Consider the following 27,406-nt stretch of genomic DNA (forward strand, 5'->3'; position numbering starts at 1 on the left):
TTTAGAGAAGCCAGAGAAGGAAGAGAGGCTACCTCCAAAGGAATGGCAATTTGCCTGATAGCTGAAGTATCAACAGCATTCACTGGAAGCCAGAAGCTGATGAAATACTATCTTCAAAGTCCTGGGACAAAAGTAACTTTTAATTATAAGAACAAAATAAAAGTATTCAGTTTTTTTTTTTAATTGCAAGAGTTTACCTCATTAGAAGATTATCTAAAGGATTTATTTCCATGGGGAAAAAATAAATATAAAAAATAAAACAACAACAACAAAACAACCTTGTTTCAAATAGAAAGCCTAACATATAAAAAGAATGAAAGTCATAATATTGTTGCCATGTAAATAAAGTTTAAAAATTAGTATAGAAGTGTTTAAGGGTTATTAAAAAAGCAAGGCATAACTTCAATTGGGGAAGAAATGAGAAATGAGGGTAGTGAAGGTAAGAACTAAAACATGTCCAAGTTTTTATATTGTTTATAGTAACAGCAAAGACACAGGGATTCAGTTTTGGCCTAATTTAATTAAGAGGGCATATTAAAATAGTTATTAATTTGTCAGATAGAGAGAATGCATGCAAGCAGAGGGAATGTCAGGCAGAGGGAGAAGCAGCTCCCCGCTGACCAAAGAGCTTGATGTGGGACTGGATCCCAGGAACCTGGGATCATGATCTGAGCCAAAGGCCGATGCTGAACTGACTGAGCCATCCAGGTATCCCTTAAAATAGTTTAAAAATAATATCCAAACTACTGTTCTTCAGCTATACTAGATGAATAAATTGTGGGGGTCTATTGTACAATATACTTCCCTAAGTTAACAACATGTTATTGTGCACTTCAAATTCTGTTAAAAGGGTAGAATTAATGTTAAATGTTCTTACTGAAAACAAAAAACAGGAGTCCCCAAAGGGGCACAAGGAAACTCTGGGAGGTGCAAGATATTCCAATTACTTAGCCTGTGGTGATGATATCACAAGTATTTACTTATGTCCAAACTCATCAAATTTTACACATTGAACATATGCAGTTCTTTGCATATCAATTATACCTCAATAAAGAAGTCTTAAAAACAAATGACTACTCAATTAGTGAAAAAGGAAGCCAAAAAATAAGTTTACAAAAGTTAAATAAATCCTGAAGATATATGTCAAATTTAAGGTATAAAAAAGATGATAAAAATACACCCAAGTATCAGTGTCACACAATTAGTGTAAGTTATTCTCTACAGTTAAATTATAAAAACTGTTGGAATAGACTGAATAAAAATAGCAAATTGAGCAGTACTTTTATGAGACAGACTGAAGCTTAAGGACACAGAAAAGCTGAAAATATAAGAATGGAAGATTGTAACGAACCAATAATAACCATAATTAGGCTAATGTAATTATGTGAATATCAGTCAAAATACTTTCAAGGTAAAATATATCATTAAAGGGGTGCCTGGGTGGCTCAGTGGGTTAAAGCCTGTCTTCAGCTCAGGTCATGATCTCAGGGTCCTGGGATCGAGCCCCACATCGGGCTCTCTGCTCGGTAGGGAGCCTCCTTCCTCCTCTCTTTTTGCCTGCCTCTCTGCCTACTTGTGATCTCTCTCTCTGTCAAATAAATAAATAAAATCTTTTAAAAAAAGAGGTGTTTTAAAAAATATATATCATTAAACATAAATAATATTTATTAAGATAAGCATAATGATAAAAGAGTCAATTCATCAGGGAGATGAAAAAGTTCTAAATAATGCATGCCTAATATACTTTTAAAAAGTAGAAAACATGCGGTGCCTGGGTGGCTCAGTCAGTTAAGTGTCTGCCTTTGGCTTAGGTCAATGATTCCAGGGTCCTAGGATTGAGCCCCACATAGACCTTTCTGCTCTGTGGGGACATTGCTTCTTCCTCTCCCTCTGATGCTCCCTCTGCTTGTGCTCTCTCACTCTCTCCCTCCCATTCTCTCTCTGTCAAATAAATATATAAAATCTTTCTTTAAAATAGTATAAAAAATAGTAACAGAAACTTAAGCAGAATTAATAAACCCAGCTTTGTAGCAACAGATTTTAAAACAACTTTCTAAGATATTGGTAAATCAAACGACAAGTAACACTACATTTTAGAAAATTGGTGTACTCAGATCATAATGAGCACAGATCAATACAGTTAGAAAACAAGACCAAAAACAATACATTGAAAATTCTAAACAATATTTGAGGCAAAGAAGAACTCAAGATGAACAAAAATGAAACAGTAAGATAGAGCAGACTGAAAGAGCACATTTAACCTTCTAATGCCCATGTAAGAACATCCTTGTTTCCAAAGATAAACCTGTAATGAACTACACCTTCCTAGTGCTCACACTGAATATGGGAACACTCTGTGTAACAAATAAGGTAAGATGCTGTGTCACTTCCGTGTTTACATGGTGAGAAGCCTTGCAGCTTCCACCTTGGTCAACAGGAATATATGTTCTAGGATAAGCTAGTTCCCATGTAAGAGGTATAATTATCTTGGGACCACCATGCTAAGGGGAATCCAAAGTTAGCCATGTTTAGTAAATACTAGGAGAGAGCGAGATACTCAACTAGCCCTAGATATTTAGGTTCTTCCCGGGGTGTCAGAAATATGGTTGCATATATTTTCTTGGATGTCTGCCCCTTTCCAGCTTAACGATATCTGCAGTACCAGCCCCATCCCAGTGTCATAGCATGTGAGACTCTAATTTCTGGTCTAAATCAACCCATACAATTGTGAGAGACTAAAAATAAATTATTTCAGCTACCAAATTTTGGTACAGTTGATTATACAGCAGGAGATAACTGAAATAACCCTATAACTGGAGATAAAGCTATCTTTACAAACAGACCTAACAAGAATCACTACATTTTACATGATTAGTATCATTCAGACCATGTTTTATGAATGTATATCAATATAATTAGAAAAACAATAACGATAAATGATACATTTAGAAGAAAAAGGCTTAAAACACTGTTCTATGTCTGTAGAAGAAAAGATGAAGTCAAGAAGGAAATTTAAAAATATTTATAAATTAGTCACTTATAAAGCCAGTATAGAGGTTAAAACACAAATGTAGGAAAATCAATTATATACACATAAGTTAATCAAGGGATAAACAAACTAAAAAGATGCAAAATATGACATTATATAATTCAAACATGGAGGAGGAATAAAAATTTAATACTCTTAGAATGTGTTTGAACTTAAGCAACCACCAGCTTAAAATACAATGCTACACACACAGGATGTTAGATATGAAGCCAGTGATAACCACAAATCAAAAAACTATAATAGATAAACAAAAAATAGAAAGGATTCCATGTACAACACTAAAGAAAGCCATCAAACAATGAGAGAAGGGAACAAGAGACAAAGAAAGGAACAGAAAAGAACTACAACAGCCAGCAAACATTTAACAAAATGGCAATAAATACATACTTTTCAATAATTACTTTCAATGCAAACGGAATAATGTTCCAATCCAAAGACATAAGGTGACCGACTGGATCCAAAAAAAAAAACCCAAAATAAAAAACAAAAAACAAGACCCATCTGTATGCTCCCTACAGAAAACTCACTTCAGACTTAGAGACTGAAAGTGAAGGCTTAGAATAAAATAGTCCAAGCAAAGCAAAGTGGGAAAAAAAGGAGGGGGAGCAGAGTAACAATACTTTTATCAGACAAAATAGACTTTAATACAAAGACTGTGGCAAGAGACAAAGAAGGACATTACATAATGACACGGGGATCAATAAAAAAAGAAAATGAATATTTACACATCCAACAGTGGAGCACAAAAATATGTAAATCACACATTAACAGACATAAATGAGATACTGACAGTAATCCAGTAATAGTGGGGGACTTTAACACTCTACTTACATCAATGGATAGATCATCCAGACAGAAAATCCACAAGGAAACAGTGGCTGTGAACAACACATTAGATCAGATAGACTTAAGATATATATAGAGAGAACATTCCATCCCAAAACAGTGCTGTACGTATTTTCTTCAAGTGAACATGGGACATTCTTCGGGACTGATCACATATTAGGCCACAAACAAGTCTCAACAAATTTAAGAAGATTGAAATCATGTCAATTACCTTTTCAGATCCTAACACTATGAAACAGGCAATCAATTAGAAGAAAAAACTACAAAAAACACAAACTCATGGCAGCCATACAATAAATGAGTCAATGAAGAAATCAAAGAGAGAAAATTTAAAAATACATGGAGACAAATGAAAATGAAAACACAATGGTCCAACGTCTTCCAGATGCAAGAAAAGCAATTCTAAGAGGAAAATTTATAGCAATACAGGCCTTCCTCAAGAAGCAAGAAAAATCTCTAACAACCTACCCTTACACCTAAAGGAACTAGAAAGAGAAGAACAAACAAAGCTCAAAGTTAGTAGAAGGAAGGAAATAATAAAGATAAGAATGGAAATAAATGAAAAAACCTAAAAGTAAAACAGTAGAAAACATAAATTAAACCAGGAACTGGTTCTTAAAAAAGATAAACAAAATTAATAAACCTTTAGCCAGATCATCAGAAAAAAAGAAAGAGGACTCAAATAAATAAAATCAGAAATGAAGGAGGAGAAATAACAGGTGACATCACAAAAATACAAAGAATCTTAAGACAGCACTATGAACAATTATATACAAACAAACTGGACAACCTAGAAGAAATGGTAAAATTCCTAGAAAGTTACAATCTTACAAAAGCAAATCAGGAAGAAAGAGAAAATTCAGAAAAAAAAAAGAGAGAGAGCAAATTTGAACATATCAATTACTAATAACAAAATTGAATCAGTAATCCAAGAATTCCCTATAAGCATAAGTTCAGGACCAGATGGCATCAGAGGTAAATACTATCAAAAATTTAAGTAAAAATATGTTTGTAAAAATTAAAAAATTAAAAAAAAATTAAGTAAAAGTTAATACCGATTTGTCCCAAACTATTTTTTTAAAAAATGGAATATGAAAGAATACTTCCAAATTGATTCCTTAAGATCAGCACTGGGGGTAGTGAAAAAATAATGAATACTGTTTTTCTGAAAATAAATAAATAAATTTAATTGAAAAAAAAAAAGATGAGCATTACCTTGATACCAAAAGATGGAGACACAACACACAAAAAAGAGAGCTATAAGCCAATATCCCTGATAAAAAAAGATGAAAGAATCCTCAACAACATATTAGTAAACTGAATTCAACAATACATTAAATAGATAAGTCACTACGATCAAGGGAGATTTATTCTAAACATGCAAGCTTGGTTCATTATCTCTAAGTCAATCATGGTAATAGGTCACATTAATAAGAGTTAAGAGTTAAGGACACATAAAAACTATATGATCATCTCAAAGATCCAGCAAAAGCAACTCACAAAATACAACATCCATTCATGATGAAAAACTCTAAAACAAAAAGTAGCACAAAGATAAATGAAGAAAACTATTTATAATTGTACCAAAAGAAATAAAATACATAGAAATAAAATTAACCAAGGAGATGAAAGTCCTATACTCTGAAAATTCTAAGGCAATGATGAATAAAACTGAAGATGACACAAATGGAAAGACAGTTCATGCTCATAGGTGGAAAAATTAATATTGTTAAAATTTCCACTAAAGCAATATATAGATTCAATGTGATCTCTATCAAAATACCAGTAGTATTTTTTTTTTTTCACAAAACTGGAACAAATAATACTAAAACTCATATGGAACTCAAAATACCCCGAATAGCCAAAGCAATCTTAAGAGAAGAACAAAGCTGAAGGTATCATATATATTAAGATATACTACAAAGCTAGAGCAATCAAACAGTATGATACTGGTATGAAACTAGATGCATAGGTAAACAGAGAGTAAAGAACCTGGAAATAAACCCAGGCTTTTATGGCCAATTAATCTACAACAAATGAGGTAAGAATATATAATGGAGAAAAGATACACTTTTCAATAAATGGTGTTGGGAAAAGTAGATAGTCAAATGCAAAAGAATAAAACTGGACCACTTTCTTAAAATATGCACAAAAGTAAACTGAAAATGGATTAAGACCTTAATGTGAGACTTGAATCCATAAAACTAAAAGAAAACATAGGCGGTAATCTCTTTGACACAGCCCTTAGCAACACATTTATGGGTTTGTTTCCTGAGGCAAGAGAACCAAAGGAAAACTAAACCATTGGGATGACACCAAAGAAAGAAGCTTTTGCACAGTGATGGAAACCATCAACAAAATGAAAAGACAACCTACTGAATGGGAGGCGATATTTGCAAGTAATTTATTTCATAAGGGGTAATATCCAAAATATATAAGAACTTATACAACTCAAACCAAAAAAAGAAACAATCTGATGAAAATGGGAAGAGGACTGAATAGACATTTCTCTAGAGAAGACATGCAGATAGCTAATAGACACATGAAAAGATGCTCAACATCACTAATCATCAGGAAAATGCAAATCAAAACCACAATGAGATACCTCATACCTATCAGAATGGCTGGTATCAAAAGACAAAAAAGTATCAAGTGCTGATGAGCATGTGGAGAAAAGGGAATATACATGCACTCCAGGCAAGAGTGTAAACTGCTCTAACCAATATGGAAAACGGTATGGAGATTCCTCAAAAATTAAAAATAGAAATCTGATATGGCCCAATCATTCCACTACTGGGTATTTACCCATAGAAAAGGAAAGCACTAACTAGAAAAGATATGTGCATCCCTCTGTTTACTGCAGTATTATTTACAATAACCAGCATATGGAGGCAACACCAGTGTCCATCAATAAGTGAATGGAGAAAGAAGACATGGTATGCACGCACATACAACACACACACTGGAATATTACTTAGCCATAAAAAAGAACGAAATTTTGCCATTGTGACCATGTGGATTGACCTCGAAGATTTCATGGTGAGTAAAATGTCAGAGAGAAACAAATACCATGTGATTTAACCTATATGTAGAATCTAAAAAAACAAAACAAAACAAATGAGCAGACAGAGATTTTTAAATACAGAGAATGAACTACTGGTTTCCAGATGAGAGGTGGTTGGGGGGATGGGTGAAATATGAGAAGGGCATTAAGAAATAGATAAAATAAGTCATGGAGATGTAAACTACAGCACAGGAAATCCAGCCAATAATATTGTAGTAACACTGTACAGTGACAGTAACTATGCTCATCGTGGTGAATAGAGAGTAACGTATATGATTAGCTCATCACTATGTTGTACGTGTGAAACTAATATAAGGTTATATGTGAATTATATTTCAATAATAAAAAGTATAACATGGCCATAAATAAAATATCAAAGATCAAATTCATGTGGTACAGTTTATATGTAGTTACAGGTAGAGGCAAGTTTATTGCCTTAACTTTCTACATTTTTAAAAAGTAAGAAAGGGTGATAATGAAGTAAATAAATCCGGGTCCTGTTAGGAGACAGAAACCATGCCAGGAATATGAGGAGGGTACACTTAATGTAAGACACTGTTAACTGAGAAAAAGTAAGCTGTTGGAGGGGTAAAAGAATACTTTAAGACAAAACAGAGAGGGTAACTGCAGAAAGCAGCTACTGTGGAAAAATGAACAAGGAAGAAACTGAGAAGAGGCTCTAATAAAATTTGGGCCTCTGAGAGATGGCCTAGTTTTCCAAAAACACAAAACCTGTTGTGGCAATTGCTAGAGGCCACTCACGAGGACTCAGAGTACAGCTTGCTCCCATGATAAAGAACATTTCTGGGGCGCCTGGGTGGCTCAGTGGGTTAAAGCCTCTGCCTTCAGCTCAGGTCATGATCTCAGGGTCCTGGGATCAAGCCCCACGTCGGGCTCTCTGCTCAGCAGGGAGTCTTCCTCCTCCTCCTCTCTCTCTGCCTGCCTCTCTGCCTACTTGTGATCTCTGTCTGTCAAATAAATAAATAAAATATTAACAAACAAACAAACATTTCTGAGAGATCAGCTGCACATGGAACTGATGGCTATCACTGGAAAGGCTGCAGGGATCTGCCACGAACCAGTCCACCTGACACTGTGGAAAACAGAACCAGGTGCCTTTTCCCTCCTCTAGGAGATTAGAGACTAGAGATTATATTTCCTATCAGAGTCTAACATAGAGGCACCTGGAAAATCTCCAGCATCATAAAGTAAGGTGACAGAAGGGAGACTCTGAACTGCAAACTAATAATTAAAAACAGAAAAACAGAGGACTCAATATAAAAAGAAACTACAGAATAAGCATCAAGAAACTAAGAGGAAGGAAATATGAAAGATAAAAAAATAAAAGCAAAATAAAACAGAGTATCAATAGATGCAAGAAACTTTATGTTGGCAAAACCAATAGAATTGATAAACCTCAGGAAATATTAATAAGTATGAAAACATGATATACCTACAGATAAGACAGAAAGTTTAAAAAATATTGAATATTTTGATATATATTTATAAATATATAATTTTTGATATACTGAACAATGTCATGTCAATAAATTTGAAAGCTTACATGCTTTCAAATGGATTCGATTCCAAAAGATACAACTTATTGTGACTGATTCAAGAAGAAAGATAATTTAAATTATCCTATAATCATTAAAGAAGTTGAATCAGTACTTGAAATATTTCCCACAAAAAATTTAGACCCAATGAGTTCAACCAAAATGAAGAAACAACTCAAATCTTACACAGTTTCTTTCAGATAGCAGAAAAAAAAAAAGAGTAATGCATCCCAAGTTTTTTTTTTATTATTACATTTAATTTGAAACATAGATGTGATTCAAATATCAAATTACTATAAAATCTATACGTCAAGTGTTGTTCCAACCCTTGTCCCTTTCTACCATCCTGCCCTTGGTTCCCTAGAGATAACAATTTTATTAGTTATATGTGTAGATATTCAGTTTTTCTTTATACAAATAAAAAGTCAAATGTGTACTTATATCCTTCCCTTCCTTACACAAAAGTAGAAAATTATGCATTGCCATTTTAAACTACTCTCACTAGTGTTATTGCTATGTTCATTTTATTTGCATTTCTTTTTTTTGTTTGTTTTAATTTTTTTTAATTTTTTTATTTTTTTATAAACATATATTTTTATCCCCAGGGGTACAGGTCTGTGAATCACCACAGCACTCACCAAAGCACATACCCTCCCCAATGTCCATAATCCCACCCCCTTCTCCCAAACCCCCTCCCCCCACCAACCCTCAGTTTGTTTTGTGAGATTAAGAGTCGCCTGGGTGGCTCAGTGGGTTAAGCCGCTGCCTTCAGCTCAGGTCATGATCTCAGGGTCCTGGGATCGAGTCCCACATTGGGCTCTCTGCTCAGCAGGGGGCCTGCTTCCCTTCCTCTCTCTCTGTGATCTCATCCCAAGTATTTTGAATTAGTTGGAAAGTGTTGATAGGAACTGAGAATAATCAGATAAAGGCAGCATTAAGAAATGAAAACTAGATTTCCTTCTCTCTCAACAATGTATGAACAAATATCATAAATAAACTATCAGAAAATGAAATATATAATAGAAAAAACCCAGAACCAAAGTATACATTAGAAATAGGATGTAATAAGTAATCATGGTATATTTATTAGATGAGCTACTTACTAGGCAGTAACTTAAATACATGAACTATGGCTACAATTTATGTCATGAGTAAATTTCAGAAACAATGTTGAGTAAATAACCTAAGTCATATGAAAGCATATACACTATGATAATGTTTTTATTTGGGCCCCACATGTTAACAGTAACATTCTGCTGCCTCTCTGTCCTCCTCTCCTCTCTGATTCATCTTGCTTAACACAGCGCCTGGCAGAAAGAATAGATGCCACTCAATATTGGATAAATGAATTACTGTAGGATAAAGAGCTACAGTTGCAGCCCTCTATTAGTTACCTATTGCTGTGTAACAGAATCCCCCAGCTTAGTGGCTTAGCATAACATTTACCTCACAACTTCTGTGGGTCAGAAACTGATTCATGGGTAAAAGAGTTTCCCTGACTCTGAGAATCTTGTATGGCTGCAGTTAAGATGGTAGTCAGGGCTGTAGTTATCTCAGCAGTCAAATGACATCTGTCCACTGTGAAGATAACTTACAAGACTCTTGGCTGGATTTGGTTATGAGAGAATTTCTCATACTACAGGGGTATCTCCATAAGGCAGCCAAGCTTATGGCTTCCATCAGAGCAAGTGATAGAGAATAGTCAAGACAAAGAGAGAGAGTGTTAGTAAGATGGAAGTTCCAGCTTTTTATGACCTAATCTCAGAAGTGACATCCTGTCACTTCTGCCAGAGTTCACATATAAGAAATAATGGATGAGACCCAGCCCACAATCAGAGGGAAATGATTATATGATGTCCACCATGAATGGTACAAGTAATAAGAATAGGTGTCTGATTTAAAAAAGATCATTTATCATTGGGGTGAGGTGAGAGGACATCATGGACTTGGCATTTGATCTAGGATTTTAAGAATGGCTCACAAAGAGGGGGAGGGACACATCCATGCAGGAGACTTATGAAATACAGTGCAGAGAGCAAGAGCCAACCTCTAATAACGTCTAAATGGCATGATTTTAATGTCAAATAACTGGCTCCAGATAAATGCTTGTGAAGAAGAATGAATGGAGATTAGGTCTCTAGGACCCAACCCAAGTAAATAAATGCATGACAATTATTTGTTGAATAAATAAATGCCAGAAATCTTGGGCCTTTTTCTATTTTCAACTTTAAAGGATATATAGATCAAGAAACTAACTTTTTAAAAGTTTATTTCCACAGTCGCCTGACCGCCGGAAGCAATCAGGGGTCTAATGGATTTCTGAGACCTACTGCCATAGTGGGACGGGGGACAGGGCAGCCCCTTCACGTAGAGATGGGAAGTCCAAGGGCAGTCACAAAGAAACAGCCAGCCTCAGGTTAGTTCAAGTTTCTGGGAGAGAACGAGTGGGACAGGGAAGAAAGGAGAGGGTTCAACGACAGGCACTAGTGATGACAGAACGCAAGAAACTGTATGTTTTACCATATAACATACATTGTCTCTGTGGCTGGCAGTACTCGCTAAATGCCAATTAAACCTCACTAATTCCTCCTTATAGCACACAACCACTGTATATTTTTCATATATTCATTTACAAGTCCCAATTAAAGCATCTCTAGCTTTGTGGTATGAGCTTCGAGACATGTCAGTTATTTTCTGTTCTGAATGTGAGGGATGATGATGAGAATTATTCTTTGTAGTAGATTGAAGATGGGAAGTAGTGACAGTGATTGGGAGTCATCACTGGTAGCATTAGCTCTCAAGTCTCTGCCTTTGTCCATCATGACAAAGTTTAAAGTTGAACGTGTGTATGTGTGTGTGTGTGTGCATATTCAAAAAAAAACTTGCCTCTTTTTGGATGGAGATTTAGAATTTTTGCTTTCTAAACTGAAGTTCAAGAGTTAGGTGTACACACATGCACACATGCATCACACAGACATCTTTACCTCTCTGTGATCTTGAAGCTGATTCGGTACTTACAGGAGCAAAATATGACTCTTGCCTTGAAGCCAATGAATTTTGGATTATACCTCCTAAGAGGGCCAGTAATTATTGGGAAATTAAAGGAAATGGTAGAATTTGAGGAATCTAGAATGTCCATGAGATGCTTTCCTAGAGTCAATTTCAGCCTCAGCATATATACAAATAGAGACAGAACTGACTGCTAATGTTAATGTTTCCACAAAGATACAGAAGTGCTTTTATTCAGTGCTATAAACTTTCAGAGTACACCAGAATTAATAGGCAAAGCCCCTTTGCATGTAAGTAATGACACCACACGCATACCATTTTCAGTGACCTAGAAGTGTTTTGTTGGTTTGTTGTTTGTTTTTGGTGGGGGTCAGAAAGCAACCACAAGGGCCAAAATGCTGCTGGCTTCTATCTAATTTTAAATCTTTTTCCTAGTACTAATATCATACTTCCTATATTTTCTGTTGTTTTCTCTCCCCTATCTCATAATAAAGCACCGCACTGGGTTACCATGAGGAAAAGGAAGAGGAACAGTGCCAAGCTACATTCTCAAAATAGTACAGGTCTCTCGGGAAGCAAGAGTCATGGTCTTGGTCTTCCAATATACAATACAATGTTTCAAGTGTGAAATTTTATTAAATAGATTTTAAAGTACTTTCCTTTGCTTTAGGTTCTTTATTAGTGTGACCAGTTATTGTAGTACAGTAGTAAAAACTTTTTAAATAAATGCCTTCATTTTTCCATCTCTACTTATGTTATTATCTAAATCTAGAGAATTTTTACCCCACAGTTCAAAGAAAATACAGTTACATCTGATTAAGTTCAAGATGCAACACTGACTTTATCTTTTCCTTTTTAATGAATCTCATATCCAAGCTGCCTCCTTTTTCTTTCTTTCCCATTACTGGGAAGTATGTAGGAAAGTACGTAGGGCAATATGTAGGAAAATGCTGTTTTCAGAATTTAGGAGGTTTGCCTACAATAACTTTACTTTGTCTGCACCAGCCAAGAACACTAGACTCTAGGGATTTGGCTCGAAAAGCAAAAGCAATTCTAGTCAAGATTACATAAGCAAAGCCTGAAGGATCATAATTGGCTATCTATGCAGGGAAGCCTTTGCTACTTTCATTTATTTATTTATTTTCAAAATCTTAATTACTATTTTCTGGGTGTGCTTTTCTGAATTTCCATGGCTGGCTTCTTTTTTCTCTTAGCCGCTCTGGAAGACAGTATCGGGTGGGGGGGGTTCCCTCAAAAAATTAAATATGGAACTACCGCATCATTCAGTAATCACTACTGGGTACTTAACTAAAGAATATAAGAACACTATTAAAAAAAACTATATGCATCCATGGGATACCTGGGTGGCTCAGTCATTAAGCATCTGCCTTCTGCTCAGGTCATGATCTCAGGGTCCTAGGATCGAGCCCTGCATTAGGCTTCCTGCTCAGCAGGAGCCTGCTTCTCCCTTTCCCACTCCCCCTGCTTGTGTTCCCGCTCTCTGTGTCTCTGTCAAATAAATAAATAAAATCTTTTAAAAAATTTATATGCATCCCTATGTTTATTCTAGCATTATTCACAATAGCCAAATTATAGAAGCAACCCAAGTGTTCATCAATAGATGAATGGATACAGAGGACGGGATACACACACGCATGCATGCATGCACACACACACACACACGCACACACACAATGTAATATTACTCAGCCATAAAAAATAATGAAATCTTGCAATTTGCAATGACACGGATGGAGCTAGAGAGTATAACGCTAAGCAAAATAAGTCAGAGAAAGACAAATACCATGTGATTTCATTCATATGAAGAATTTAAGAAACAAATGAACAAAGAGGGAAAAAATGAGTTAAACAAAAAACAGACTCTTAACTTTAGAGAACAGAGGGTTACCAGAGGGGAGGTGGGTGAGGGGATGGGGGAAGTAGGGGAAGGGGAATAAGAGTAAGTACACTTGTCATCATGAGTACTAATAGATGGAATTGCTGGGTCCCTATACCACACACCTGAAATTCATATACTATGTGTTAACCACACTGGAATTATAATGATAAAAATTCAATCTATATGCTTTGAGGAGTATGATGGTAGGAATCTGGAACCCTGTGTATTTTCCCACATGTTGGTATCTAATGCAGAGATTATTACGGTTACCAATCATCTATGTGTAAAAGACTTCAATAAGGCATATAAATCTGAAAATTTCAGTGTTTACAGGGATCTTTATATTCACCTGGCAGTAGAAGACATATATTTTTGACTGAATAGATACTGAATTTGCAGAGACAGCAATGTCATTTAAACTGAGACTTACAGATAAAAGGGGTCTAGCTAGATAAGTTCCTTTAACACAGAGAGATGGGAAAAAGCATTTTTCAGGACTCTCTCTAATGTCACTTCTTCAGACAAAACTTCCCTTGGTTCTCTCAATCTAAATTGTGCATTCGTGCTAAAATCTCTATTTTTTATGCTACTATCTTATCATTTATCATAATTTAGTGTTCCGTATGTATCTCTGGTTGTCTAACATCTCTATTGCTAGACTGTAAACTCCATAAAAGCAAGTACTATATGTGTTTTATTTATTAGTAGATAGTCTATATGATATATTAGTGTATAGTACAGTGTCTGGTAAATGATGTTCCATCAATGTCAGTAAGTGAAAAGATAAAAGACCATATATTGTATTCCAATTATAGCTATCATTTATTGAGCACTTACTATCTGCCAAGCATTTCAAAAAAATTTATTTAATCCTCTCACAATGCTTTAAAGTAGCTATTATATTAATTTTATGGGTGAGGCAACTTAAGCTCTGAAATTTTATGTAAACTGCCCTAAGACCTAATAACTACTTAGTGGCAAAATTGTGATCTGAACCTCAAGGTTGCTCTCTCTCTTTGGCTACACTGCCTGCCTTCCTTCCTTCATCCCTTCTTCCCTTCTCTCTCCCTTTCTTCCTTTTTTCCTAATACTTTACAAATACAATAGCATATAAAGGACATGTTTTTACAGGTAGATGTTAAGAATATCAATGAGGGGCACCCAGGTGGCTCAGTCATTTAAGCGTCCAACTCTCGGTTGGGCTCAGGTCATGATCTCGGGGTGCAGATCTCATGATCCTCACACTCAGTGTAGATCTGCTTGAGATTCTCTCTCTTCCTCTCCCTACGCCCCTCCCCCTACTCACGTGCTCTCTCTTTTTTTCTCTCTAAATAGATAATAAAAAAACAAAAAACAAAAGCTTCTGATCCTGTCACCCAGGTTAAGACCAGTGGCTTTGAAATAAGCATGTCTTTCCCTTAGCACAGTATCTCTTCCATCCTAAGTATGCATGTCAGTCATTTCCTCATGGTATTATTTTTGATTATAAGTAAAATCATAGTGTATTTCAGAGGACAGATGCAGATCCACTATTTCCTAATTCCTTCTCTGAGCTCAGTATTACCTTCATACCAAAACCAGGAACAGATATTTCAAGAAATGAGAACTACAGACCAACACCTCATGAACAAAGACACAAAAATTCCTCAGCAAAATACTAGCAAATTAAATTTAACAGTGTGTGATAACACTCATTCACCATGACTAAGTGAGATTTATCCCAGGCATGCAAGGCTGGTTCAACATCTGAAAGTCAATTAATATAATTCCTCACATCAAAAACCTAAAAAAAAAAAAAATTACATGATCACTTGATAATGGGGGAGAGAGCATGGTTTCCTTAGATAGAGAAACCTCACTCAAGAAGGTGCCCTTTAGAATGAAGCTCTAAAGACCTCCTTAAACCTGTTTCTTCATCTGTAAAATGCACATAGTCATAGTACTTTTATCAGAAAGACTTTGTAAGGATTCTATGAGACATGAAACATATTGGCTGGCAGATGGTGATCTTGAAACTGTCATAGCCATTAGTACTTAAAAAAATTATATTCTTGACTGGTCTCTTAAACCAAGATTCAAGTCAAACAGTGTTCACAATCATTAAAATATAATAACCTGGGGAGCTTCAAGAAATGGGTGAGCTACTCTACAGGAAATACTTCCACTGGGAAACTATACTTCACATAGCCTGTCTTCTGCTCTTCCAGTGCCAGGCACATGACTTGAGGTTTCTACTTGTGTCCAGGACCAAGACCATGGTCTACAAGGCTGAATAACACTCATCAGAAACTGTACCTGCATGCAACTGGGCTTTCTCTGATTGAACAGCGGTAATGGAGAGCCTAGCATTGGTCTTTAGGGAATAATTTAGAGAAATGTCTGCTTTGTTGAATGGATAATGTATTGCCAAATGACAGAAGTTGCCGGTAATGGACAGCAATCCCTGTACCAATGAGTGAAAGATTACTTCAAACTTTGCTGTGAAAGAGAGAAGGCAAGGGGGTCAACGCTCAGAGATAAAGACCCTTTGTTCTTCTTTGCTCCTACTTTTATTGGTCCTTCAGAATAATCACAAATCCTTATCACTGTTTCTCAAGCAGGAGATGTGTGACAAGGGGTCTTTACTGAAATTAGGAGAATCTGTTTATGGGAAAGATATAATATGTGAATCTGTGTGTTCCACTAAACATAGCCTAAGGGACAATGTACACATCTCTTAGATCATAGGTTGGCTGTTTGGGCTAAGAAAGCTTCCAAAAGGCAACTCTGCGCCCCCTACCTTCCCCCCACATTCCAGTGGCAGAGTGGTCAAGCAGGCCTTGGCATTCCAAAGGCCTATCTATGCCCTTCTCTGAAAACTTTCCTGCTCTCAGAGGCCTCTGTGTATTACGGCTGATTTCAGGCATTACGGCTGATTTCATTTTCTACGTTAATCCCAAAAAGAAAATATTCACATTGCAGCCCTAGCTAGATTGTTACTGGTGTTATAAACTTGAACAAGTTATTTCAATTTCTCAGTAACACTTGCTTATATGATATAATACTTTCTCTACTCATTTTGCAGAGACTTTCTGATTTTAAGAATTAACTACTTATTATAAATAAATTGGAAAGAGAAGAAATATAACTACCCCCAAATCAATCCCCCAAACATATGCACAATTAAGATTTTGTTGTAAATTCCTTTTTTCAACAATTAATTTATTACGTGCCTACCATGTGCCACTGTGATTTCAACTTTGTTATATGTGTCTATATTTACATATGTAATTTAAAAATGTGGAATAGTTATGGCTGTGTTCTTTTTCATTTAAGCTCAAGCCTCAGAGGACTGGGTTTTGAAACCATATTTCTTCTGGGGTGTTCAGCAGTGGCTCAATTAAGAGGCTATACAATAAATAATTATTTTATCATTCATATCTTGATGGTATTTAGGTTGTTCATGATATTTCTCTTCATTCTTACAATTTCAGTCTCCAGATATTTTCTGAGGATAGTGCTCCAGACGTCAGATTACTGGGTAAACAGTCTTGGGCATTTTTTAGGCTCCTGATGATGTTTCAAGTTGGATAAAGCAATCTATGTGTCCTTCAGTAATGCACAAGCACAGCATTCTCCCAGCTCTTATTTTTAGCATCTACATGTAGACTATTAGGGCAACATGAGAAATGACCATGCAGGGCAAAGTAGCAGGTTCCAGGCTTTCACCCCTGAATGCATTTGGAAACACTGTGGGCTGAGGCGGATGTCAGAGCTTGTGGAGAACTGAAAATACTCTCACTTAACAAGCACTGGGTTTCAAGGCTCTCACTCCAAGTAGGCAGTGTTGCTGTTGATGAATTCACAGAGCTGATGCTGGTAAAGGGAAACACCAAGTCAGAAAGAATAAAAGAATCCAGAGTGGGGCTTTATTTTATTTGAGTCAGACCTTCTCTCCTGTTAAATATATATGCTATATTTCCATTGAAAATGCAACTTTTGGGTTGGTGTGAAAATCTATGTCAGGAAATGCCCCCAAGAGAACAAAACATGTGTCAGGTGATAAAGGATGTTATTACTGGAAGCAACATTTGTCTTTCTTTTTTTCTCTTTCACTGAACCATAGTAAATTTTAATATGTGTGTCAGGTTTCCCGCAATTTATATAAAATGAAACTCTTTGGGGAAGAGAACACACGAGTGTCCATATGATTTCATGCTGCAGCCTCACCTTAGATCTAAAGCTAATGTCAGTTTCTTGTACTTTCTCCTGGGGAGATGTCAACAGAATATGCTGCTTCAGAATAAATGTGTCCCTGCAACTGGTATTTTTGACGGACCTGGCTGTGCTTCTGCTCTCAGAAATCACCCCCTTCTGTGATCACAAGGAAAAAAGTCCTATCTTTTAAGACAGGCATAAATTATGATTCACTGAACAGTTTCTTAAATTTGTCTTTGGGTTTAAAATCTATTGGTTAATCTTTGTGGCATACCCTATTACGCAATGAAGTTCAATGTATACCCCTTCCTGAAACAGAACCTGAGGTCTAATGGAATAGGGTTGGTTCTTGAAGCTTTCAAAGTCAGATACTTCTTTCTTTTATTTTTGAGTCTTTTTGACTCATCTTTCCCAGCAATCATTCTTCTGCCCTTTTTACTCCTTGAGGGGTGAGATATATGATTGAGGGCGCCATGAGGTACACAACTGATAGACACTGAGAGAGTTTATATCTGGACTGCAGTAGCTAGAATGGTAGAGGGTGTCAGGCCAAGGTCTATGGATAAGAGTTTAAAAGTCCATGATTTTGCTGCTTGGATAATCCAGTTCAGGGCAGTGGAGAACAGTGGCAATGCCTGCCTTCAAAGAGCTGAAGTGTGGAAGGCGGTGTAGATGTGAAGCCAATCATGTTGTGTAATCCAGCAAGTGAAGGGGGTTCAGCTTCCCAAATCTCTAAAATCTTTCAACTTCTCCCCATTTCAATTTCCCACTGCTCTAGAGGAAGCCATTTTTATCTCTTGCCTACATCATGACTCATAACCCATCTCCCTGCTTCTCTTTCGCACCCCTCCTAATGTCTTTCCTCTCTTACAATTCTGCGATAGCTTCACATCACTGCACGTAACAATGAAATTTGAGTCTCCCATGGCCTCCTTATCCTGAATGATTTGTTCTTCCTCCCTCTCCAGCCACATCTTGCCACTTTGTCTTTATTTCAGCCACGGTGGAATTCTCTGAAGAAGACAACGCTCAACTGCCCATGCCCATGTGATTTCATATCATATCACAGTTTTGGAATATATATTTTCTCTTTGCTTGGAATCAACCTTTCTTCTTCAAGAACTCCATTGGCTCGCATCCCTGCATTGTCTAAACCTTATTCTTTCTTTAGACATCACGAGCACGCCTCCCTTCTTTTCTAAGTTCTGTCCTCAGTTACTAGTTCTAAAAGCACATCTACCTCTTGTCTAGTGCTTTTCTTGCAATTATGTACACAACACCTGTTTTGTTTTGTTTTTGTTTTTCAGCTGCCCTCAACACTGTGGAGGGAGAGATGGCCTCTCTTATTACACAATACTACTGTATTGGGGCCCTCATATTCATTCACAGAGCTAATGCCATGGTGAGCACATGGTAAGATGCTTACTTTATAAATATGTGTGAGAGAATGAGTGAAAGACTAAAAGGAAGTTTATTTCCCCTATATGCAGCAACGCAAACACTGCAAGTTGTCAGAAGATATACTGGGCTATCTTGTGTGAGCCAGGAAGGGTCATGGAAGCATGCATGTAGACAAGAGAAAACCTCTTGGTGGAGATAAAGCAGTGGATACCAAGTACCAAGTAGGACAACTGGACTATATTTAGTAGTTTTTTCAAGCCCCGTAAGGCTAGGATTTGTAAATTATTTTCAAGTTTCTTTTTAGAGGGAAGAAGGAAAGTAATTCTGATAAAAAAAAGTTTATTAAGGAAGAGATGAAATATTTGATTGAAGATGACCGTTTTAATGTCTGTCTTTCCAATTTACATAGAAGGATTTAAGCATGTCTGGATGCCATATCCCAGAGGAGTGATGATGATCACATTTGTTTATTCATTCATTCATTCATTCGTTCAACATAGATATCCTCTGGTGGGGACACAGCCAAGGACAAGAGTAAGATACTTACCCTCAAAAATCTTCTATACAGGGGCTCCTGGATGGCTCAGTGGATTAAAGCCTCTGCCTTTGGCTCAGGTTATGATCCCACGGTCCTGGGATCAAGCCCTGTGTTGGGCTGTCTGCTCAGCAGGGAGCTTGCTTCCCTTCCTCTCTCTCTGCCTGCCTCTCTGCTTACTTGTGATCTCTGTCAAATAAATAAATCTTTTTAAAAAAATCTTCTATACAAATGGACATACACATAAAATACATGAATAAATAAATATGAAATAAGTAATGAGAAATGATGTACAATGGTACTGGGAGAGGCAGTCTGACTTCCTGAGATAGAGTAACTAAAGAATCCTTACCGATGATGGTAGCTCTCGGGATGAGATCTGAAGGACAAGAAACGGAAGATTTGCAAAGAGCTGCAAGAAGAGAATGAAATGCAAAGTACACCCCTAGACAAAGGACCTAAGGCAAAAACAAGCCTGGCACACTGGAAGGGGAAGATGAATACCAGCATCATGGTTCCAGAAGAAAACAATGGTACACTGTAAGGTTGCAGAGACAGGCAAAACCAGATCAAGCAGGTTGCAGCTGTGGTGAGGAGACTGAATTTCATCCTAACGAAATGGCCAGTCATGGAGGTTTTGAGGAGAGAAGTCACTTCCTCAGATTTTGGTTTTGCCCTCATATCCTTATTCTCAAACCTTTTAGACCTACCCGCCCTGGGGCTCACTGCAGTTCCTTCTGATTTTTCTCACATGCATTTCTCCTCCATTCCTAGCTCTGCTTGTGCTCCCCAAAGCTATTATAAATGAGTATCTTTTAAAAATACTGGCTTAAAGAAAACTATTTTTAGGAGCTGGAAACACTGTGTGAAACTCATAATCTATTTATTTATTTATTTTTTAAAAAGATTTTATTTATTTATTTGACAGACAGAGATCACAAGTAGGCAGAGAGGCAGGCAGAGAGAGAAAGAGGGAAGCAGGCTCCCTGCTGAGCAGAGAGCCCGATGCGGGCCTCGATCCCAGGACCCTGAGATCATGACCTGAGCCGAAGGCAGCGGCTTAACCCACTGAGCCACCCAGGCGCCCTGAAACTCATAATTTAACGCAATAACAACAAAAGGCTATTTAACTGATGTGTCAACGTCTACATTTTAACCTCCCCCATCCTCTTTTGTATACTTATAAAGAAATCATGTTTTCTCCTTTAAAACCTTTTATACAGAAGGTAAATCTCATACAAAGTAAAATAAGTCGACTCCATTCTACATGACTATAAAATGGAATTTTACTCAGCTGTAAAAAAGGATGAGATCTTGACAGTTTTGATGATGTGGATAGACCTAGAGGATATTATGCTCAGTGAAATAAAACAGAGAAAGACATATACCATATAGTTTTACTTACATGTAGAACCTTAAAAGTAAAATGAATTAATAAACAAAGAATAGAATCAGATTTATAAATACAGAGAAAATAAAAGATGGTTGCTGGAGGGGAAGGAGGTGGGGCACGGGCAAACCGAGTGAAGGGTAATGGGAGACACAGGATTCTAGTTATGAGATTAATAAGTCCCGGAGGTTGAAAGGTACAGCATAGCAAGCCCAGTCAATGTTAGTCCAACAATGCTGTATGGTGACAGAGTATAGCTATGTGAGATGAGCGCAGCATAACATACCGAATTGTCGAACCACTATGTCGAACACCTGAAACTAACATAACACCGTGTGTCAATTATACTGGGGGAAAGAAAAAGAAAAAGAAAAAGAAAAAGAAAAAGGAAAGACATGCAATCCCTCCCAGTACTCCCAGTATTTCCGAGTATTTCCAGGGAGTGCTTCCATGTTCTGGCTGGCTTTCTGCATTCTTGCTCTGTACTATTGCTTCTAGTCCCTTCCATCACTTTTGGACATTCTGTCTACCTCCCCTGGTCCTTTAAACTCTCTTCCTTTTATTTTGCCTTTAAAACAGTGACATAGCCCCTTCCTTTATTCCTAAGACAGTGCTAACAAGAGGCTAGAAAGGAATTGCTGTGGATCATAATCTTTACTTGGAATGTGAAGATATTATACAGTCATATCAATTCAGATGAAGACTGTGATGGAAAGGTGGGCAGAACAGCCCACTGAGCACATCATCTTTCCTCTGTAATAGGGAGCTCCTTCTCGGCTGTTGTTGTTCCAGAGGGGCCCAGACTGTGGTCATACTGATGAGAGCCCTCTCCTGTTTCTCCCATTCTGTCTCTTCCCCAAGTATCATGACCTCACGTGTTTGTTTCTTGCCCAGCCAAGGGAATCGATAATGCTTTTAAACTTCCTTGTTCCCAGCTGAATTATGTGCTCTCAGAATTCATGTGCTGGAGTCCTGACACGCAGGACCTCAGAATGACTGGGTTTGGATACAGCAGGAGGTAGTTAAGTTAAATGAGGCCTTTAGGGTGGGCCCTAATCCAAGATGACTGGTGTCCTTCTAATAAAATGAAACACACATAGAGGGAGAACACTGTGTAGCTACGAAGAGCGCCATGTACAAGCCAGGGGAAGACATCTCAGAACAAACCGACCCTGCAGACACCTAGATGGTAGACTTTAAGCCTCTAGACTGTGAGAAGATGACTTTGTGTTTTTAAGTCACCCAATCTATGGCACTTGTTTCAGTCGCCCTACCAGATATATACAACCCTCCAGCCTCCTAACCATACTTCTGCCAATGGATTTCAGGGTTGCACTCTCCCCTGAAAGGCATTTGCTTAGGTTAGTAAACCACTCATTGCCACAGCCTGCGGGCTTTGTATTACCTTATCTCTATCCATGGCCAAATGCATTGATATCAAATAGATAGGTAAATGGCAAGTAGTATGACCAAGAGGATTCCCTAAACGATCCCTTGTAGAAAAAAGAAGATCCTGCCCTAGAGACTTATTCACATCTCTCTGGAAAATTTTGGTATTCTAGGAGCAGCCAGATTATCTTGTTTTTAGCTATCACTGCCTCAGAAGTATTCATGTTTAGCCTCAGAGTAATCCACTGATTTTTTTCTTTACAAACCCAGACTTGAGGTAATGCCCTTCTTAAGCTCTAAAAGCACCCATTTACAAATACCGATGCTCTTGGTGTGACAATCGGCCCAGAGCTTTTCACACCTCACTGTCCGTGTCCTCCAAGACTGCCAAAGTCAGCCCACACAAACTCGTGGCCACACAGGGTGCCAGAGCAAGGCACAGAGATGGGTGTCTGCTTCTCTGCCTCACCAGCACACACCGCAAGAGGAGCAGCCCCTCACACCGGAGGCATCCAGCCAGGCTAGTCTAAATTCCACATCTTTCTTAAAATCTGACAGAGATATTTCTGTGCCAAGCCCTATGCTAAGAACTTGAGATATTTCATCCTATTTGGTTCTCGTCATGACCCTAAGATGTAGGAGATAACACACGAGGAAACGGATGTTCGAAAGGCTTGTGTGGTTTATCTAAAGTTGTGGGTAGTAAAAGGTAGTGCTGGGTTCGTGTGCCACCAAAGTCCCAGCTTTCTGTCTTTCTGTGTGGCTAAACTGTGGCCTTTCCAGATTCCTTCAACCTTCACTCACCACACACTTCTCTCAAGTCCCATATTAAATGTTGCCATAAGCCCTCAGCGCAGAACCTCGGCTCGCACTGAACTGCTCTCGGTTTTCATCATGTGTGCTTGTCTGCTGCCCCCAGTTGGATCCTAACTCTCCTGTGACAGAAACGGTACTTACAGCCATACCATGTTTATTCCTGTACAGAGTCTTGCGTTTACAAGAAACTTGTGTTTTTTATTTCCTAGGTGCTCAGAAAAATCTTCTGAAATTCTCCCTTGGAATCTCTCATCATAACAAACACCGCAAAAGGGACATTTCGTGGAAATCATGTCAGGGACAAGAAAGTGGAGAGGTAAGAACTGTGGCCCAATCCACAGAAGATCACACTTCCTGTCTTAACTCTGAGTTCTTGCTAGCTTCTTGATGGTAAGTTTAACTCCTCGGAGCTCTGGTTCCCTCATCCATAAAATGAGGGGGTCAGTACCACCACATTCACCTGCTGTGAGAATTTGAGGTAAGACTAGGCCAGAAGATGCTCATGAACTACGAAAGTCCATTCCATGCAAAAGATTATACCTTTCAGCACTGGTAGACTTATTATGAGTAGGGACCAATAATGAATGATATCCCACAGTGATATTATTTTCCCCATGGGGGAAAAAAAAGAATGTGGTGGTCTACAAAGTTTTCTCTTGTTTTAACACTCTGTCAATTCCTCTTTATGGTGATGGTGAGAATGTGTGGGATTGGCCAGGGAGGGGAGGCTGTGTGGGCAAGACCTTCCAAAGTGAGAAATGATGCCTTACATTCAAAGGGCTTATCGCTCACATCCCACTTGCCAGCAACAGGATCACATCTCACGTGGGGGCTGCCTGTGTCTTCAGGGAAGAGGTGGTGTGGTTCTATGACTCATGTTGTCACCACTGCAGATGGAGAAATGCCACTCTCCAAGAGTTTATGGCTCTAATGACTCTGTCCTGCATCACGTATGTCTATGTCAACTTACAACTGTATGCTGATGCCTTTGAACACGTCTCAACTAGGAAAAAAAATAAAATCTGCAGTGTTTTCTCACTTTCTTTCCAAGTGTAATTATTTTTTTCAAAATACCTTCACTATACCTTAAGACATAAATTTCGGGGTGCCTGCATGGCTCAGGGGGTTCAGCCACTGCCTTCAGCTCAGGTCGTGATCTCAGTGTCCGGGGATCGAGCCCTGCATCGGGCTCTCTGCTCAGTGGGGAGACTGCTTCCCCCCTCTCTGCCTCTGCCTGCCTCTCTCTCTCTCTGTCAAATAAATAGATAAATAAAATCTTAAAAAAAAAAAGACATAAATTTCTTGGTATTTCTCTCTTTAAGACAAAGAAAGTAGGAATAAGGGCAGGTTTAACAGAGGTGGAAATGGAGCAAACATAGTCCCAAACTGAGTGCTAAAATGCAGTTTTATTTAATGTCTCACAGAAGCTCTGAGAGTGCTAAAAGGGTCTGGAGATTTCTCCCAATGGCATTACATATAAACATGAAGGTGTTGATGATTCTGTGTCCCTTGACCTTGTTGCAACTTCAAGTCTTGAATACATCAAAACAAAGTAGACTACACGATCAGAGAGGCTTGGTTCCTTGGTGATAGTTTTAAAGAAATAATTTTTACTACTAAAGTGCTCACAAAGTCAAAGTCTCTCTTCTTCCAAGAAAATAGTTCTTAAATATTTAAAAATGCCTAATTTCTCTGCAGATTCTCAGAAATGAAAAGGTCACACGAGTTGAGATGACTTCGAGGGGCCATGGCACTAGTGAGTACTGGTTATTCTTCTTTGATTTAACTTTCAAACACAGATTATTTCACAGATTATTCAATTTTTTGCCCATCAAATTGCAGTGGCTCCAATGGAACTATGGAAAATAGTTCACATTATCTGGTCTGGCTTCCAAGATCCTCCATAATTGGTCTCCAAACCTTCTTTCTGGTTATGTTATAGCCCTTTCTCTTATCTTCTAGGTATCCTATATTGTGGCCATAAAAGTCACCCATTATTTTCTACCACTTTTGAAGCAATTTCATACCTCCTTGCCTTTTATTCATCATGTCCCCCCAGCTTGGAATAATCTTCTAGGTACTGGAACATTTTTTGTTCTTTGGTTACCAATGAAATGTCATTTTTTCCACAACATTGCTCTTGAATTCCTAAATGAACTATTGTCCCTGCATTTAGTATTTAGCAGCTCATTTTTTTTTTAAAGATTTTATTTATTTGACAGACAGAGATTACAAGTAGGCAGAGAGGCAGGCAGAGAGAGAGAGGAGGAAGCAGGCTCCCTGCTGAGCAGAGAGCCCGATGCGGGGCTCGATCCCAGGACCCTGGGATCATGACCTGAGCTGAAGGCAGAGGCTTTAACCCACTGAGCCACCCAGGCGCCCCAAGCAGCTCATTTTTTATACCATTATTATTTCATTTTGACTTGCTTAGAAGTTATGAAGCACCCCCCTTTTTTGAAAACAAATATTTTAATGAAGCAGATTTGGTACATTCCTTGACTCATTCATCCACTGAACAAAAAATGAATCAATCTATATTAATATATTAGTGTCTCTGTGTCTTCATTCCTACCCAAACATGTATTTGCAGTATCTGCTTTCCATTTTGGATCATAAACTATGTGAGGGCAAAAATCACATGTTATTCATTTAATCCCTTAGTTTCTTTTCAATGGGACTATAAACGTGTAGTGAATAGATGGATTAATTGATCTACGGTTGGATGAATCAGGCAATAACAGCAGCTGATAGAATAAATTATGAATTCAGAATATTGTCTTAAGACAATTACTTTGCTGAGAACCATGGCAGTATGTGTACTGAGTATCTGTTACTTTTGTTATTATTTTTATGTGCTTCATGGCCCTTCATTTGGGGAACCTCTAACTCATTCCATAGTAACCTACTTGGTCCATGAGGCTCAAATAGGCTTATTTACTCCTAAATTTTGGCATAGGATCTAGGCCTACAGAATCCTCCATGTACCCAAGTGCAGGAACAGAAACAATAACAATTAGACTTTCTCCAACACAATGAACAAGGTGAATGGAGGAGACACGCTGTTCTGGGAGATTTTAAGTATAAAGGAATTGTGAGCTAGAACTACAACAGTCTTGTTCCACCCATCTGAGGAAGAGCTTATTTAAGAATAAAGCCAAGGGGTGCCTGGGTGGCTCAGTGGGTTTAGCCTCTGCTTTTGGCTCAGGTCATGATCCCAGATTGAGCCCCATGTCAGGGCTCTCGGCTCAGTGAGGAGACTGCTTCCCCCTTTCTGTGCCTGCCTCTCTGCCTACTTGTGATCTCTCTCTGTCAAATGAATGGGTGAACTCTAAAACAAAACAAAACAAAACAAAACAAAAACAGCCAAGGTGAAAAAAAAAATGGAACTGAGGGATATATATATAGAGAAAATACAAATATTGTGTTTGAATCTTGAGATCTAGTCAAGCCTATAGCTCACTTCTCAGGATGTGGGTAAATAATTCTCTCATTTATTTGTTTTTTTTACATTAGTTAATATTCAATTACTAATGCTTAGAAGCAAATAAGTCCTAATTAACACAAGAAAATCTAAGGGAAATATACCAATATTCTTACTTTTAAAAATAAACACTTGTATCTCTTAGGACAGTCACCACCATCAATTGAAAGTTTAGCTAGCTACTAGGAGGAAAAAAAAAAACACCTAAAAAAATGAAGGCATATAAAAATCTGTACTTCTGTGCCTTCCCATTAATCCCTGCAAGTCTTTCTTTTTCTTTTTTCTTATTTTCTCCCTAGTTTTACTGAGACATAATTGACATACAAAATTGTCCTAAGAATACAGCATGATGATTTGGTATATGTATATATTACAAAATTATCAAAATAAGTTTAGTTAACATGTATTACCTCACACAGTTATAACTGTTATTTAATTGAAAAGTCCTGTAAGTCTTATTTAATGAAATCTCTTATTATTTTTCAAATATATCTTCTATTTCCCTCTCCACAGCCACTTCTGTGACTCAAGCTACCATCTTTACTCACTTCCACTCCTAGGGCAACCTCCAAGCTAGACCCCTTTCCCTCTTGTTTCTTCATTTGACTGTCTGCCCAAGGCGAGTGTGATTTCTTTGGGACACTGTGCACATCATGTCAATCCTTTCCTTGAAACATATATCACCTCTCATTACTCCCAGAAAAGAGTCCTAATTGTTCTGCTTAATTTACAGACCCTAACCTTCTGTCCATCTTTGCTTCTTTCAACTGTCC

At 37.7% G+C, this 27,406-nt stretch overlaps 1 protein-coding gene and 1 long non-coding RNA gene across 6 annotated transcripts in view; one reads left to right on the forward strand and one right to left on the reverse strand.

Moving 5' to 3' along the window:
• The window catches only part of LOC309862316, a 203,945-nt gene that overhangs the window by 97,202 nt on the left and 79,337 nt on the right, over positions 1-27,406 (reverse strand). The gene's annotated exons all lie outside the window — the stretch shown is intronic.
• LOC309862314 (uncharacterized protein) lies at positions 10,307-27,242 on the forward strand. 5 transcript variants are annotated; one of them, XM_082726064.1, is made up of 6 exons: positions 10,307-10,384; positions 10,795-10,931; positions 23,362-23,468; positions 24,851-24,908; positions 25,115-25,229; positions 27,147-27,242. In XM_082726064.1, exons 2-5 carry the CDS (start codon positions 10,889-10,891, stop codon positions 25,219-25,221), a joined length of 315 nt encoding a protein of 104 aa, XP_082582190.1. In that variant the 5' UTR covers positions 10,307-10,384; positions 10,795-10,888; the 3' UTR covers positions 25,222-25,229; positions 27,147-27,242. The 5 variants fall into 5 exon arrangements, 4 of the variants coding, with proteins under 4 accessions (XP_082582190.1, XP_082582191.1, XP_082582188.1 ...); XM_082726065.1 differs by having other exon boundaries at positions 10,338-10,442; XM_082726062.1 differs by having other exon boundaries at positions 10,345-10,403.

This window comes from Mustela nivalis (genome assembly GCF_964662115.1).
Source record: "Mustela nivalis genome assembly, chromosome: 3".
In the NCBI taxonomy this organism is placed as follows: domain Eukaryota; kingdom Metazoa; phylum Chordata; class Mammalia; order Carnivora; family Mustelidae; genus Mustela; species Mustela nivalis.